Below are 15,995 nucleotides of genomic sequence, written 5' to 3' on the forward strand. Positions count from 1 at the left end.
CCCCTCCTGCCCCGCCCCTGGCCCAGGCCCCGCCCCGTGCTTGCTGTTTAAGTAGCCGGCTCTCCCTGCCAGCCTCAGCCTGACTTCAGCGCTCCGACTCTCGGCCGACTCCCCTCTAATGGCCAACCGCTACACCATGGATCTCACTGCCATCTACGAGGTGAGTCCCCACCGCACGGCACCCCCGGTACCTGCACACTTGACTCCCCAGCTCTCTAGCGCCGCAAACTCCATCCCGGGACGCTTGCCTCTCTTCTCCAACTGGGGCTTCCTAGCGCCGCGCCCTCCAGCCTGGGGCCCCTGCCTTCCGCTCAGACCAGCTTGGTGATTTGGAGGTGAAAATGGAGCCCACGACTCCCGGCTCTTGGCCCAAACATGGGTGGGGCGGCCCGTGCGAGTGGAAAGTCGGAGAACTTTTCTCAGACCTAGGCTGCCTGGAGGCGGAAGTGGCCCCCACACCTGGCTCACCCCTAGTCGTTGCTGAAGGCGTGGTTTTGCGCGGAGGCGTCTCTGGGGCTGAAGTCTCAGGGTGGGGGGGATCCGACTTCTGTGTCTCCAGTCCCTGACCGTAGTTCTCTGAGAACCCTAAAACCGAAGCCATCCGGACTCCTGGGTCAACTTTGCCTGGTTCCTCCAGTTGTGAAACTGGAGATCCTGACGCGTGGGTCATATCTGGGGAGGGCAAGAGACCCAAAATTGGGAAAAAGTGGTGTGCCCTGACTTCGGGGCCCCCTCTTGGTCCAGCCGGGAAAGCCGGGATTCCTGGGTCCCTCGGGATAAGGCCTCGGTCGTGGGTAAACTCAGAACCTCCAAATCTGGGTTCCTGGCATCCGGAACCCAGGGGTTTTTGCAGGCGGGTGGGGCTCAGGCCAGGAGCCCACAAACCGGCCTGGCAAGCTCTAGTTCCCTGCAGCTGGGGTGGGGCGTCGCCCTGCATTTTCGGGTACCTTAACCGACCCATTTCCGCAGAGCCTCCTGTCGCTGAGCCATGACGTGCCGGTGCCATCCGACCATGGAGGGACTGAGTCCAGCCCAGGCTGGGGCTCCTCGGGACTCTGGAGCCTGAGCCCCTCCGACTCCAGCCCGTCTGGGGTCACCTCCCGCCTGCCTGGCCGCTCCACCAGCCTGGTAGAAGGCCGCAGCTGTGGCTGGGTGCCCCCACCCCCTGGCTTCGCACCGCTGGCTCCCCGCCTGGGCCCCGAGCTGTCACCCTCACCCACTTCGCCCACTGCGACCTCCACCACCCCCTCGCGCTACAAGACTGAGCTATGTCGGACCTTCTCAGAGAGTGGACGCTGCCGCTACGGGGCCAAGTGCCAGTTTGCCCATGGCCTGGGCGAGCTGCGCCAGGCCAATCGCCACCCCAAGTACAAGACAGAACTCTGCCACAAGTTCTACCTCCAGGGCCGCTGCCCCTATGGCTCTCGCTGCCACTTCATCCACAACCCCAGCGAAGACCTGGCGGCCCCGGGCCACCCTCCTGTGCTTCGCCAGAGCATCAGCTTCTCCGGCCTGCCCTCTGGCCGCCGGACCTCACCACCACCACCAGGCCTGGTCGGCCCTTCCCTGTCCTCCAGCTCCTTCTCGCCCTCCAGCTCCCCGCCACCACCTGGGGACCTTCCACTGTCACCCTCTGCCTTCTCTGCTGCCCCTGGTACCCCCGTAGCTCGAAGAGACCCCAGCCCACTCTGTTGCCCCTCCTGCCGAAGGGCCACTCCTGTCAGCGTCTGGGGGCCCTTGGGTGGCCTGGTTCGGACCCCCTCTGTACAGTCCCTGGGATCCGACCCTGATGAATATGCCAGCAGCGGCAGCAGCCTGGGGGGCTCTGACTCTCCTGTCTTCGAGGCGGGGGTTTTTGCACCACCCCAGCCCGCGGCAGCCCCCCGGCGACTCCCCATCTTCAATCGCATCTCTGTGTCTGAGTGACAAGTGACTGCCTGGTCAGATCAGCTGGATCTCAGCGGGGAGCCACGTCTGTTGCACTGTGGTCTCTGCATGGACCCCAGGGCTATGGGGACTTGAGGGACAGTAATCAAGTAATCAAGTAACCCCCTTTTCCAGAATGCATTAACCCACTCCCCTGACCTCACACTGGGGCAGGTCCCCAAGTGTGCAAGCTCAGTATTCATGGTGGTGGGGGATGGAGTGTCTTCTGAGGTTTTCGACAAAAAAAAAAAAAAATGTAGCATATTTAAGGGAGGCAGTGAGCCCTCTCCCCACCTCTTCCCTGCCCAAATCTGTCTCATAGAATCTTACGTGCTGTGAATAATAGGCCTTCACTGCCCCTCCAGTGTTTATAGACCTGAGGTTCCAGTGTCTCCTGGTAACTGGAACCTCTCCTGAGGGGGAATCCTGGTGCTCAAATTACCCTCCAAAAGCAAGTAGCCAAAGCCGTTGCCAAACCCCACCCATAAATCAATGGACCCTTTATTTATGACGACTTTATTTATTCTAATATGATTTTATAGTATTTATATATATTGGGTCGTCTGCTTCCCTTGTATTTTTCTTTCTCTTTTTTTGTAATATTGGAAACGACGGTATAATTATAAGTAGACTATAATATATTTAGTAATATATATTGTTACCTTAAAAGTCTATTTTTGTGTTTTGGGGCATTTTTAAATAAACAATCTGAGTGTAAGCTGGGATCCTGGCTTCTTCGCGGTCTAGAGACAGGAATGGGGAGGGAGAGGGTGACTTTTTGGAAGCTGGGTGCAGTCAACTCTGCTTCTCCGAGCCCCGCGGCGCTTACCTGGCAGGAAGTGACGTCACCGGGCCTGGCAGTTCACCTGAAAGGGTGGGACCAGGTGAGGTCACCAGATGGGAACCGGGGGAGCCAGTTCCCGGGCGTCGGGGGCGCTGCGCTCCCGTCCTGCCGGGCTCCTTGACCCAGCTCTCGGGCGGGCGCGGGCGGGGACTGAATGTTTCCGTCCCCACGGGGCCGCGGGAGGCGGGAGGCGGGAGGGGCCGGGTGGGGAGGACGGAATGTGCCGGGGCGCGCGCCCAGAGCGAGCGGGGGCGGGCGCGGGGCGGGGCAGCCTGGGGTAGCGGAACCCGTTTCGGGACTAGGGGTTCCGGGGGGGCTTCGACACCTTCTGGATGTTGGGGAAGCGGGTTTTAGGGTCTCAAGAGTTTAGGGTCTCAACATTTGGGAGTCTCAGATTGTGTCCCCTAGCGCTTTAGACTCTAGACCCCTGGTGGCTCGGAGTGGCAGATTTCTGGCCACCGGGACCCTGGAGCCCGGGAATGACTGGGTCTTGGCATTTCCGAACCTTGGAAGCCCGAGGCCTCGGACACCAACCAGGGTCGGCCCCGCGAGGCCAGGGCGTGTGGGTAGGGGCCGCGCGTCTAGGAGGGGCCCCGGGGGAACAGCGTATTCAGACCATACAAGGCCAGCGGCGTCAGGACCAGCCCCGGGGCCCCGCGCCCGGAAGCCGCCCTGCGTCAGCGCCTGCGGCTCAACCCTGCCGCCCAGCCTTCGCCCCCCGCGACCCCTCTTCTTTCTCCTTGCCCCGCTGTCCCTCCTCTTCCCTCCCACTTCCCTCTTTTCTCCTTTCCCTACCCTCACCCTTCCTCCTCCTTTTCACTTCCTCTTCTGCACCCTGCTGCCCCGCCCTACGGCCTTTGCCTTCTGTTCTTCTCTCCCCCCTCCAATTTGTCCCCTCCCTCATTATTCCTCTCCCCCCACTTTCAGCCTCCCCATCCTGCCGTCTCTTACCCCCTTTCTCCTCCTTCCCGTCTCCTTTCTCTCTTTTTCCGTCCTTCCTTCCCTCTCCACCCTTTCCTTGCCCTCCCACTCCCCATTGTCCTCTTCCCCTCTTCCCCCAAGACTTACTCCTCCTCCTCTTCTCTCTCCCTCTCTTTCCCTCCTCTCCCTTCTTTCTACCCTCCTCAAGCCTCCCTCCAGCTCTCAGGCCTCCTTGGCCCTCTCCCTTGCTCACTGACCTTTGGTCTCCTCTTCCTGGAAACTGCCTCCTTTATGGGAAAGGGCTCAGGCCCTGATAAGTAGAAGAGGGTCAGGCGAGGGGGAGTCAGAACCCCTGAGATGCAAAGGCAGCGGAGGGGCAGACACCAAGAGCAAGCGGTGAAGAGACATTTGCTGAAACAGAGCCTTGGAGACTGAAAGAACAACATCCCTGGGTCCTTCCTTTAGCCAGATCAGATTCTCTGCCCCTTCCTCAAAGAATCCCTCATGTAAGAAAATGGCACCTCCCACCATCTGCCAGGGCTTAAGCCAGAGAGAGACCCAGGAGTATCCCTTGACACTTTGCTCTCAAACCCACACCCCAGGCCAACAGCGATCCTGTCTGATCCACCTGCAAAATAGATCCACAATCCACCTGCCCCCACCATGAGCCCCACCCCGGTCCTAGCCAACATCGTCTCCCATTTGCATCTTCATAGCAGCCCCTGTCCCAGTCTCTGCTCTAGCCCGTGCCTTCAGTCTCTCCTTTCCCCACTCCCCCACGAGACAACCAGACAAAGCCTGTTATGAGACCTGAGTCAGATCACATACAAGTTAAAGTCCTAAGTCCTCCCCACAGCCCACACAGTCGCGCCCATCGCTTACCCCTCCCCCTTGGTCACTCTGCTCCAGCCATACTGGCCTCCTAGCTGCTCTGCCAAGTCTGGTCTGCTTCATCCATAGGAGCTTTGCACTAGCTGTTCCCTCTGCCTGAACACTCCCCAGGTGTCCCCATGGCTAACTCCCCTCCTTCAGGTCTCTGCTCAAAAGTTGCCTTCTCTGAGATCCTCCCTGACCACTGCTGTTGCAATCCACACCCCACCTCCAACTACTCCATCCTCCCTACCTTGCTCGACTTTTTCCATGACATTATCATCACCACCTAACATTAAAATGTACTTAATTCTTATGTTGACAGCAATCTGCCTCCCCCACTAAAATGTCACGTCCTCAGGGGCAGGGACTACTTGTTTACTGCCGTTTTACACACAGCTAAAGGAAGCCAGGCGCATAGTGAATGTTCAATGCATGTTAAAAAAACAAGTCGACTCAAAAACGGAAAGGAAACATAGTTTTCCTTTTCAACAGAGGTTGAAAACTCCAAGATAGATAAATATGTTCATCTGTAAAAGAGGCATTAAAAAGAGAGAGAAATACGGAGGAGGCAGTCATATACAGTTTGCCCAGGACACACATCTCTACAAAAGTCAAACTGCACTCAAGTCCATGCCCAGAGCATCTAATAAGAGACGATACCCCCACCTGGTGGCTGAGACGGAAACGGCACCTTCCTACAATACAGAACACCCAAAGGACCGTCGCCAAAGCCCTAGGAGTCTTTTGAGCCCAATAATTCAAAAGATAGAAACGTTCATTCATCTAAGTGATGTAGATGTTTTGGTTGGTTTATAAGATGTATAAGTTTATAAAAACTGATGAGAAGCCAGGCGCGGTGGCTCACGCCTGTAATCCCAGCATTTTGGGAGGCAGAGGCTGGTGGATCACCTGAGGTCAGGAGTTCTAGACCAGCCTGACCAACATGGAGAAACCCCCTCTCTACTAAAAATACAAAATTGGCGGGGCGTGGTGGCACATGCCTATAATCCTAGCTAATAGGGAGGCTGAGGCAGGAGAATCGCTTGAATCTGGGAGGCGGAAGTTGCGGTGAGCCGTGATCGTGCCATTGCACTCCAGCCTGGGCAAACAAGAGTGAAACTACGTCTAAAATAAATAAATAAATAAAAATAAAATAAAAAAGACCTCATGAGAAAAGTATTAAAAGTGCTCCAGGTGAGGATCGAACTCACAACCTCGGCATTGCTCCGCTCGCACTGTCATATAAGTACCGCGCGCTAACCGATTGCGCCACTGGAGCTCCGGCCGCACCCCTCTGCCGGGGATTTCTTCAGTGGTTCGTAGCCACGTGACCTCACCGGAGGGCCCCGCCCTGTATTACACATGCAAATTTAAAACTTTGGATTGACCAATAGGAGACTGTGCATCGCCAGTTCCTGATTCTCACGCCTCACGGCCCTTGCTGTAAAAGGGAAAAGTCAGCGAGGCGTTTGGAATGTAGGGGTGTCGCCTACCAGAAGGACGCGCTTCCTCATGAATATTCAAAATCAGGGGTGGGGTCTTAACCCTTAGCTGGCCGGCCGGCCGGAAGGCAGCCCCTCCCCCCCACAGGCGGGAACAGGATGTAAGCCCCGGCGACAGCGGGGGAGGGGAAACCCCGGGCGACCGCCCCCCGCCTCACAGCTGGACCGGACTCTCCCGCCCCAGATGTGGCGCCGCCGCCGTCACACGAGCCCCGTGTCACCCAGCCAGGAGCTCGAGAGGTCCAGAGGCTCGGACCCGGGCGTCCGGAATTTCTGCACCGCATCCTGAGAGACCCCGAGGTCCAGGCCCCGGCGCTCAGGCTGGAGGACTTGAGCCATCCAGGTGCGCAGCGCCCCCTCCTGGAGCAGCCGGGAGCCCGGACGTCACCCCGGGGGACCCTGGAGGCCGAGCGCCCCGTATTCCCGGTTTCAAGAACTCAGGATCCAGGACCGTAGACTCCCTCCAGGGCTCCGATTCCAAGACCCCGCGTTGGAGGAACTTGAGATCCGGACTTCTAAGCGCCCCAACCAGTTTTGAGCTGCAGCGTCCATCACTTCAAGGGGACCCAGGACTTTGGGACCCCCCTGTGCTCCTACCTGGAGGGAGTTTCATTCCTGCCCCTGGAATTAGGGGAACTCAGAAATCCACCCCCCACCCACGGCCCTACCTAGAAGACTCAGGAATGTGGGTCCCCAGCGCCCCCATCTGAGGCTCCAGAGTCGAGGCTCCTAGCATCCCCTACTTAGAACACCGATAAATTCCGACTGCGGGACCCCAGTCTCCGAGAGACCCCAGATTCTATTCCTGGAGCCTGAGAGCCCGAAGTTCACGCCCCTGAGTCTGGGCTCCGCACCTCCCCGGGGACCGCGTCGGGGTCGCGCAGGAGCCGGGCTGCCTCGGGCCGGGGCTTGAGGCTCCCCGGGAGGTGAGGGGGGAGGCGAGGGGCCCAGGCAGACTGGGGGAGGGGGCGGCGCCACTGCTGAACAATGAGGGGGCGTGCCGGCGGGGGGCGAGCCGAGACGCCGGCGGTAGTTGGGGGCTGGAGGGGTGTGGGAAGGCGCTGGGGAGGCTGCGGCTGTGGGGACCGCGATTGGGGTTTGGAGAGACCGGCCGGAGCGGGTGCGAGGGCTCGGGGCCAGCGCCCCAGCGCGCAGCTCTCGGCGGGGGAGGGAGCCGTCTGCAGGACCCTGGCATCCGGTCCCCCAGCCTCCGCCCTCCCCTGGGACCTCGCGGCCTCCCGCCCACGGCTTTTCCCAGCCCTGCCCCTCGCCCTCCGCTCCAGCCGGAGCCCAAACGTTCCCAGGATCCCTAAGCCTCCGGCCCCAGACAAACGGGACTCGCAGCTTCTGCGCCTCCCGCTCCGCTCACTCTTCTTTGTCTCAGCCTTTCCATCTTTTCCCCCAGGTTCTCTCTCCTTGTCCCCTTCTTTCTGTCACTTTGTGCCTCCCCCATTAGTTACTCCCAGGGGCCCCTCCCTGGATTTACACCACGTTGCTAATTCTCAGCCCCCATCTGTGAGTTTGGGCGACGGAGAGGCCCATGGGGTCCTGATATCCAAGAAGGGGCTCTTTCTGCAGGACTCTGCTGGGCCGCTCAGCCATGCCAGAGGGAGCCCAAGGACTGAGCCTCTCCAAACCTAGCCCAAGCCTCGGGTGTGGCCGAAGAGGTGAAGTGTGTGGCTGTGGCACCGTGTGTGAGACTCGGACAGGTGAGCCCAGAGGCAGGGGCGGAGCCTGTGGGGCATTTATTCCTGGGCGATGCTGGCAAGGCAGGGTGATGGAGACAGCCCAAGGCCAACTCGCACAAAGCTCCGAGTCTGGTGGGGGAGGCGGGCCCATCCCCAGGCAATGACAGGCCAGAGGGGGCAGCGCTGGGCAGAGTGGTCAGGGATGTGATCAGGCTGTGATCGTGGATCCTCGGAGCTCGGAAGGTCAGGGGAAGGTTCCCGGAAGTGGGAACATCTCAACTGAGAAGTGGAAGATTAGGGGGAAGGAGTTGGGCAAAGACAAGGAAGAGTATTCTACATGCAAGGAACAGCATGTGCAAAGGCCCAGAGGTGAGAAAAGCCTTCATGTAAGTGACTGAAAGAAGTTGAGTGAATGCAGAGTGTAAGAAGGGGTGGCCGTGGGAAGAGAACTGGCTGGAGGGATCTGTGTCGGCCACATTGCCCAGTGCCCTGTGGATCTGAGAATTTTGGACTTTATCCCCAGGGGCAGGAAGGGGTTATAGTCACTGGAGTGACACAGTCAGATGGGCAAACTAATAAAGGTCTACCTAGCTGATTCATGAAGGTGGATTAGAGAAATGGAAGCCAGAAGTCCAGAGAGGACCGTGATGGGAGAGGATGGGACTGGACCAAGGCAGGGCAGTGGGGAGAGGAGGAAAGAACTTGTGGGAAAGCTGTTGGACAGGCGTGGGTGAGGCTGTGGGCTGAATGCATGAAAGCCTGTGGAAGTCCGGTGCATGGGGAGATTTCTCTGACCACCTGTTCCACACCCCAGCAGCTCCTGCAGCCCCCACCATGACCTCCCCCCGAGGTTCTGGGAGCTCCACATCCCTGAGCACAGTGGGCTCTGAGGGGGATCCAGCCCCGGGACCCACTCCAGCCTGCTCAGTCTCCAGGCCAGAGCCCCTTCCAGGGCCCCCCATCCGCCTCCATCTCTCTCCGGTGGGGATCCCAGGTTCAGCCAAACCCTCAAGGCTGGAGCGTGTGGCCCGGGAGATCGTGGAGACAGAGCGGGCCTATGTCAGAGACCTCCGCAGCATCGTGGAAGTAAGCCGGGCAGATACGCTAGGGCAGTGGGTACCCAGGCCAGCCCCTTGGCTCCCGTAATGCCAGTCATCCCCACAGGACTACCTGAGCCCTCTGCTGGACGGCGGGGTCCTAGGGCTGAGCGTGGAGCAGGTGGGCACGCTGTTTGCCAACATTGAGGACATCTACGAGTTCAGCAGGTCAGGGGCAGGGGGGACAGGCAGGGGGCATTGATTGGTTGGAGGGTCTATTTCCTAACCCAAACTTCGGAGCTTCGTAGTGTCCTGTCCAGGCTGGTATGTGGGGTTGTGACATTGGGCAAGGATCCGGGATCATGACTGGGAGTGAGGACCCAGAGTAAGGGAGGGGCATAGGGGATGGGAGTCAGAGGACCTGGATGAAGCCCAAATACCGGGACAGGGTCCCAGCATCAGGACGAGGCCTTGGGGCTGTGTCAGCTCTGGGCTCACAATGAATCCAAGAATCACGTGGGGCCTGAAGGCCGGGACAGCGTGAGCATGCGTGTGACCCCCTAAGCCTGATTTGCCTGGGACTTTTCCAGTTTTAGCACTGAAAGCCCTCATCCTAGGAAACTGCTCAGTCCCGGACAAACCAGGATGGTTGGTCGCTGTGGTAAGGAGGACGCTGGGGTCCAAGGATCGTGACACGGAAAAGTGCCTTGACGAGGTCTCCGAATTACAGCAGGATCTTAAGATCATCGTAGCTCTTTAGGTCATGACATGACACCCCTAGGCTCATGCCAACAGTGACACAAGTTCAAGCTGAGGAATGAGAAGCTGTCCAGGGACAAAGTCTAAGCAGGTTACCATGTCCCGTGTAGCCCTCAGAGGACCCTTCCTCCGGACGTGACATCCCCTTAGGAGATGCTGGCAGTCAGCAAGCCCCGAGCCCCAGCAGACCACTGGGGCCTCAGCCTCCTGGAGGCCTCCTATGGAGGGGTTCGTGGAGGCAGGCAGGTCCTCACCCTCCCCTCTCCCCCGTAGCGAGCTCCTGGAGGACTTGGAGAACAGCAGCAGCGCCGGGGGCATTGCCGAGTGCTTCGTGCAGAGGGTGAGTGGAGGGTTGGGGGGCTCTCGGTCCTAGATGGGGCCTTTGTAGAGGTGGGAGAGCAGGCTTGGGCTAGGATGGAAGGGGGGTCGTGGGAAGCCAGGACCTGGGGTCTCCCTGACTCCCATGTCACCCGCAGAGCGAGGATTTTGACATCTACACATTGTACTGCATGAACTACCCGAGGTGAGGGGCAGGAGCCCCTGCCGGGCCTCAGGCCGTGCCCACAAGCCGATGTGCCAGTCACCCTCCCTCTACCCCCGACCCATCCAGCACCGACCCCTGCCAGGCTGTGACAGTAACTGAACCTCTCCCTCACTGCCCCACCCCCTGTCAGACCCTGACCCTTCCCAAACCCTGGCCCCTCCCTAACCCCTCTTGTCCCCACCCACTGGAACTGACTATCCCCCACTGACCTGTGCTGTGCCCCCAGCTCCCTGGCCCTGCTCCGGGAGCTGTCGTTGTCTCCACCAGCAGCGCTGTGGCTGCAGGAGCGCCAGGCCCAGCTTCGCCACTCACTGCCCCTGCAGAGCTTCCTGCTGAAACCTGTCCAGCGCATCCTCAAGTACCATCTGCTGCTGCAGGTCAGCTAGGGCCCCTGGAGCCAGGCTGGGGAGGGCGAGGTCCTGTCCCTTGACCACTGTTGATGCATCTGGAGGGTGGACAACAGGCTGTGCCACCTGGGGAGGGATGCGGTCCCTAGAAACTGAGCCAGTGGGCCGGGTGCAGTGGCTCACACCTATAATCCCAGCATTTTGGGAGGCCGAGGTGAGAAGATCACTTGAGCCCAGAATTTCAAGACCAGGCTGGGCAACACAGCAAAACCTCACCTCTATAAAAATTTTTTTAAAATTAGCCGGGCACAGTGGCTTACAACTGCAATCCCAGCTACTTGGAGGCTGAGGTGGGAGGATTATTTGAGCCCGGGAGTTCGAGGCTGTGGTGAGATGTGACTGTGCCACTGCACTCCAGCCTGGGTGATGGAGCAAGACCCTGTCTCAAAAAAGAGAAGAAAGAAAGAAACTGGGCCAGCATTTGGTGTAGGGTCTTGCTGGCACTGACGCCTGGCACCAGCTCATTCCACTTCCTGTCTCTGCCTGTTTGTCTTCCTCCATCTCTGCCCCTACCTTTTTTTTTTTTTTGAGACGGAGTTTCGCTCTTGTTGCCCAGGCTGGAGTGCAATGGCGCGACTGCAACCTCTGCCTCCTGGGTTCAAGCGATTCTCCTGCCTCAGCCTCACGAGTAACTGGGATTGCAGGCATGTGCCATCATGCCTGACTAATTTTATTTTCTTTTTTTTTTTTTTGTATTTTTAGTAGAGACAGGGTTTCACTACGTTGGCCAGGCTGGTCTCGAACTCCTAACCTCAGATGATCCACCTGCCTCGGCCTCCCAAAGGGCTGGGATTACAGGCGTGAGCCACAGCGCCCAGTCCTACCTTTTTTTTCCCTTTGAGATAGAGTTTCGCTCTTGTCGACCAGGCTGGAGTGCAGTGGTGCGTTCTTGGCTCACTGCAACCTCCATCTCCTGGGTTCAAGTGATTCTCCTGGCTCAGCCTCCTGAGTAGCTAGGATTACAGGCGCACACCACCATGCTCGGCTAATTTTTGTATTTTTAATAGGGACGGGGTTTCACTATGTTGGCCAGGTTAGTCTTGAACTCCTGGCCTCAGGTGATTTGCCCACCTCAGCCTCCCAAAATGCTGGGATTACAGATGTGAGTCACTGCGCCTGGCCTCTGCCCCATCTTTATATTTCTCCATCTCCTGTTGTTCTCATTCTCTTTCGCCTTCTCTGTTTTTCTCCCCATCCCTGTGTGCCTGGTGGCTGCCTGACAGGAACTAGGGAAGCACTGGGCGGAGGGCCCAGGCGCTGGGGGCCGCGAGATGGTGGAGGAAGCTATTGTGTCCATGACAGCGGTTGCCTGGTACATCAACGACATGAAGCGCAAGCAGGAGCATGCGGCGCGCCTCCAGGTGGCCCCAGGGTGGGCTGGGGCTTGCTGGATGAGGGAGTGAGCGAGGGGGCTTTGGGGGCGGGTGGGGGCATATCAGTGCCTCAGAGGTTGCCTTGGAGGGTTTGCTGGGACAGCACGGCCCTGTTGCTAACCCCCCTGTTTTGGTGTGTATGTGTGTGCTACCTACCTCTGCTTGTCTCTGTGCCCGGCGCACCTGGCGGTGTCCCAGCAGGAAGTGCAGCGGCGGCTGGGTGGCTGGACTGGCCCGGAACTCAGTGCTTTTGGGGAGCTGGTGCTGGAGGGCGCGTTCCGAGGAGGTGGAGGGGGCGGCCCCCGGTTACGAGGGGGTGAGCGGCTGCTCTTCCTGTTCTCTCGGATGCTCCTGGTGGCCAAGCGCAGGGGGCTGGAGTACACCTACAAAGGCCACATATTCGTGAGTTTGGGATGGGGTGGGGCTAGAATACTACCTACAAAGTATACCCCAAATACTTGTATCTGTGTGCCCAACAGTGTGGGCCAGGGGACCCTGCCACATTTTCTTGAGTTAGAGAATGGAGGTCAAGGGAAGGTTTCTTTCTAGTGTATAGAATAAGAGCTGCCCCAATTAAGAGAAAAAGGAAGAAGGCTGGGTGTGGTGGCTCATTCCTGTAATCCCAGCACTTTGGGAGGTCGAGACCTGCAGATCACTTGAAGTCAGGAGTTCGAGGCCAGCCTAGCTAACAGGGTGAAACCCCGTCTCTACTAAAAATACAAAAATTAGCTGGGTATGGTGGCGAGTGCCTGTAATCCCAGCTACTGGGGAGGCTGAGGCAGGAGAATTACTTGAACCCAGGAGGCGGAGGTTGCAAGGAACCAGGATTGCGCCACTGCACTCCAGCCTGGGTGACAGAGCGAGACTCCGCCTCAAAAAAAAAAAAAAAGGGAGAGGAAACCATACAGCCTTATGGGGTACATCTTCCTAGGGAGTAGGACCCGGATACACCTCCAAGGGTGTCTCCGTACAAGGGGCATCACGGAGTCCAAGGACTCTGAGCTTGCTGCCCCTCTCTTTCCTTCCAGTGCTGCAACCTGAGCGTGAGCGAGAGTCCCCGAGACCCTCTAGGGTTCAAGGTGTCTGATCTGACCATTCCCAAGCACAGACACCTGCTCCAGGTGAGCATGTAGTGGGGTCAGACTGGCAGGGATCCCCCAACCTCGAGACCTCACACCTGGCCCCCTGACTCTACTGCAACCCACTCCCAGGCCAAGAACCAAGAAGAGAAGAGGCTGTGGATTCACTGTCTCCAGCGCCTCTTCTTTGAGAACCACCCCGCCTCCATCCCTGCCAAGGTACAGCTCCCGCCACAGCCAGGGGCCCTCTGAGTGCTGGAGACACCGTCCCTCAATAGTACCTCACCGTACTAGGAGACGCCCCTGCCCGATGCCGGAGCAGTCTCTTACAATGTGGTTGCTAAAAGTGCAGAATTCCGCTACTGGGGTTTGAATCTTAGCTCTACCATGTCCCTGCTTTGTGATCTCGGGCAAGTAACTTAACCTCTCTGAGTCTTAACTTCCTCACCTAGAGGAATGATAGCACCTTCATCCTAGGGTTGTGGTGACGATTAATGGTCACCAGCCATGTCGTCATGGGCTTGACCAATAGAAGCACCCATCAGCTGGTTGTGGCAGCTCATGCCTTATAATCCCAGCACTTCAAGGGGGTGATGTGGGAGGATGACCTGAGCCCAGGAGCTCGATACCAGCTTGGGCAACATAGTGAGACCCTGTCTCTAAAAAACATTTTTTAATTAGCTGGGGCTGGCCGGGCACGGTGGCTCACGCCTGTAATCTCAGCATTTTGGGAGGCCAAGGCAGGCGGATCACCTGAGGTCGGGAGTTCGAGACCAGCCTTACCAACATGGAGAAACCCCGTCTCTACTAAAAAAAATACAAAATGGGGCCAGGCACGGTGGCTCACACCTGTAATCCCAGCACTTTGGGAGGCCGAGGCGGGTGTATCACGAGGTCAGGAGATTGAGACCATCCTGCCTAACACGGTAAAACCCCATCTCTACCAAAAATACAAAAAATTAGCCAGGCGTGGTGCTGGGCGCCTATAGTCCCAGCTACTTGGGAGGCAGGAGAATGGTGTGAACCCAGGAGGCGGAGGTTGCAGTGAGCCGAGATCGCGCCACTGCACTCCAGACTGGGCGACAGAGTGAGACTCCGTCTCAAAAGAAAAAAATACAAAATCAGCCAGGCATGGTGGTGCATGCCTGTAATCCCAGCTACTTGGGAGGCTAAGGCAGGAGAATCGCTTGAACCCGGGAGGCAGAAGTTGCGGTGAGCCGAGATCACACCATTGCACTCCAGCCTGGGCAATAAGAGCAAAACTCCGTCTCAAAAAAAAAAAATTAAAATTAAAATTAAATAGCTGGGCTGGGCGTGGTGGCTCACGCCTGTAATCCTAGCACTTCGGGAGGCCAAGGCAGGTGGATCACCTGAGGTTAGGAGTTCGAAACCAACTTGGCCAACATGTTGAAACCCCGTCTCTACTAAAAACACAAAAATTACCGGGCGTGGTAGCGGGCACCTGTACTCCCAGCAACTCAAGAGGCTGAGGCAGGAGAATCGCTCAAATCGGGAGGCAGAGGTTGCAGTGAGCCGAGATCACACCTTTGCACTCCAACCTTAGCTGGCTGTGGTGCACATCTGAAATCCCAGCTACTCAAGAGGGTGAGGAGGGAAGATCACTTGATCCCAGGAAGTAGAGGCTGGAGTGAGCTATGATTGCACCACTGTACTCCAACCTGGTGGATAGAGCAAGATCATTAAAAACAAAAAAAAAGGCCGGGCGCGGTGGCTCAAGCCTGTAATCCCAGCACTTTGGGAGGCCGAGACAGGCGGATCACGAGGTCAGGAGATCGAGACTATCCTGGCTAACACGGTGAAACTCCATCTCTACTTAAAAATACAAAAAACTAGCCGGGCGAGGTGGCGGGCGCCTGTAGTCCCAGCTACTCGGGAGGCTGAGGCAGGAGAATGGCGTGAACCCGGGAGGCGGAGCTTGCAGTGAGCTGAGATCCAGCCACTGCACTCCAGCCTGGGCGACAGAGCCAGACTCCACCTCAAAAAAAAAAAAAAAAAAAAACAGCACCCGTTAATGGGCATGACTATGGTGCTTAAAGCATCCTCCCTGTGGTACTCCAAAATCGACCCACCTCAGCCCTTATCCTCCTGTCTTTCAGGCAAAGCAAGTTCTCCTTGAAAACAGCCTGCATTGTGAGTTGGGGCCTTGGGCTGGGAGGGTGTGGAAGTAGAGGAATTACTTCCAAGAAAAGTTGGCTCTTAGCCCCAAAACTCTCCCCACAGGTGCCCCCAAAAGTAAGCCTGTCCCAGAGCCCCTGACACCCCCACTTGGGTCTCCTCGACCTCGAGATGCTAGAAGTTTTACCCCTGGGCGAAGGAACACAGGTAAAGGCGGTGGATCCCTGAGTCCCGGCCCTCAGCCCTCACTTCCCTAGGACCCGGGAGCTGGGCTCACGCAGGGCTCTGGCCCTCCCTCCCACAGCTCCATCTCCTGGGCCCTCTGTGATTCGCCGAGGCCGCAGGCAGTCTGGTGAGCGCTCACCCCTAAGGGTGATCCAGGCATCGGGGTGGGAGCTGGGCTCCTGACATCACTGTGTCCTCCCCGCAGAGCCGGTGAAGGACCCTTATGTCATGTTCCCACAGAACGGTCAGTGACTGCCCTGGCTTAGCCTGGTCCATCCCTGTCTGTCTCCTGGCGGGATGTCTGTGGTGGGTTGGGGAGGGGTGGTCGCTTCAGCTCCTCAGTTATGGGGGATCACTCTTTTTCTCTTACATCTCACTAATGTTTTTCTCTCTCTCATCTCTCCATCCTCAGCTAAGCATGGATTCAAGGTAAGAGATATCTCGAGATAGGGTCTGGGCACCTTGACTTCTGGGTCTGATAGAGAAGGGAGCTTGAGTTCCAAAATCCTGGGTCTGAATGGGAAGGGGATTGGAGCCAGACAGAATAGCTCATGCCTGTAATCTCAGTACTTTGGGAGGTCAAGGCAGGAGGATTGCTTGAGCCCAGGAGTTTGAGACCAGCCTGGGCAACATGGCAAAACCCATCCCTACAAAAAGTACAAAAAAATTAGCCGGGCACAC

General features: G+C 57.7%; 2 protein-coding genes and 1 non-coding gene across 4 annotated transcripts in view; 2 read left to right on the forward strand and 1 right to left on the reverse strand.

The window, feature by feature from the left end:
- Positions 1 to 81: 81 nt before the first annotated feature.
- On the forward strand, positions 82 to 2,644 carry ZFP36 (ZFP36 ring finger protein). 2 transcript variants are annotated; one of them, XM_011973376.1, is made up of 3 exons: positions 82 to 160; positions 970 to 1,937; positions 2,232 to 2,644. In XM_011973376.1, exons 1-2 carry the CDS (start codon positions 119 to 121, stop codon positions 1,924 to 1,926), a joined length of 999 nt encoding a protein of 332 aa, XP_011828766.1. In that variant the 5' UTR covers positions 82 to 118; the 3' UTR covers positions 1,927 to 1,937; positions 2,232 to 2,644. The 2 variants fall into 2 exon arrangements, with proteins under 2 accessions (XP_011828766.1, XP_011828765.1); XM_011973375.1 differs by having other exon boundaries at positions 970 to 2,644.
- A 3,106-nt stretch (positions 2,645 to 5,750) lies between these two features.
- On the reverse strand, positions 5,751 to 5,843 carry TRNAI-UAU. Its single transcript is given in 2 exon segments — positions 5,751 to 5,786; positions 5,806 to 5,843. It is a non-coding gene; the product is annotated as a tRNA-Ile (tRNA).
- Positions 5,844 to 6,158: 315 nt separating this feature from the next.
- Positions 6,159 to 15,995, forward strand: part of PLEKHG2 (pleckstrin homology domain containing, family G (with RhoGef domain) member 2) — an 18,277-nt gene continuing 8,440 nt past the window's right edge. The window contains exons 1-16 of the mRNA XM_011973416.1: positions 6,159 to 6,992; positions 7,645 to 7,775; positions 8,572 to 8,840; positions 8,919 to 9,019; positions 9,824 to 9,890; positions 10,027 to 10,073; positions 10,321 to 10,471; positions 11,725 to 11,862; positions 12,076 to 12,276; positions 12,903 to 12,995; positions 13,086 to 13,172; positions 15,071 to 15,104; positions 15,195 to 15,296; positions 15,394 to 15,441; positions 15,520 to 15,558; positions 15,727 to 15,743. Of these exons, the coding sequence (XP_011828806.1) occupies positions 7,667 to 7,775; positions 8,572 to 8,840; positions 8,919 to 9,019; positions 9,824 to 9,890; positions 10,027 to 10,073; positions 10,321 to 10,471; positions 11,725 to 11,862; positions 12,076 to 12,276; positions 12,903 to 12,995; positions 13,086 to 13,172; positions 15,071 to 15,104; positions 15,195 to 15,296; positions 15,394 to 15,441; positions 15,520 to 15,558; positions 15,727 to 15,743 (1,503 nt within the window). The 5' untranslated portion in view covers positions 6,159 to 6,992; positions 7,645 to 7,666. The remainder of the gene's footprint in view (positions 6,993 to 7,644; positions 7,776 to 8,571; positions 8,841 to 8,918; positions 9,020 to 9,823; positions 9,891 to 10,026; positions 10,074 to 10,320; positions 10,472 to 11,724; positions 11,863 to 12,075; positions 12,277 to 12,902; positions 12,996 to 13,085; positions 13,173 to 15,070; positions 15,105 to 15,194; positions 15,297 to 15,393; positions 15,442 to 15,519; positions 15,559 to 15,726; positions 15,744 to 15,995) is intronic.

This window comes from Mandrillus leucophaeus, unplaced genomic scaffold (genome assembly GCF_000951045.1).
Source record: "Mandrillus leucophaeus isolate KB7577 unplaced genomic scaffold, Mleu.le_1.0 Scaffold137, whole genome shotgun sequence".
Classification (NCBI taxonomy): domain Eukaryota; kingdom Metazoa; phylum Chordata; class Mammalia; order Primates; family Cercopithecidae; genus Mandrillus; species Mandrillus leucophaeus.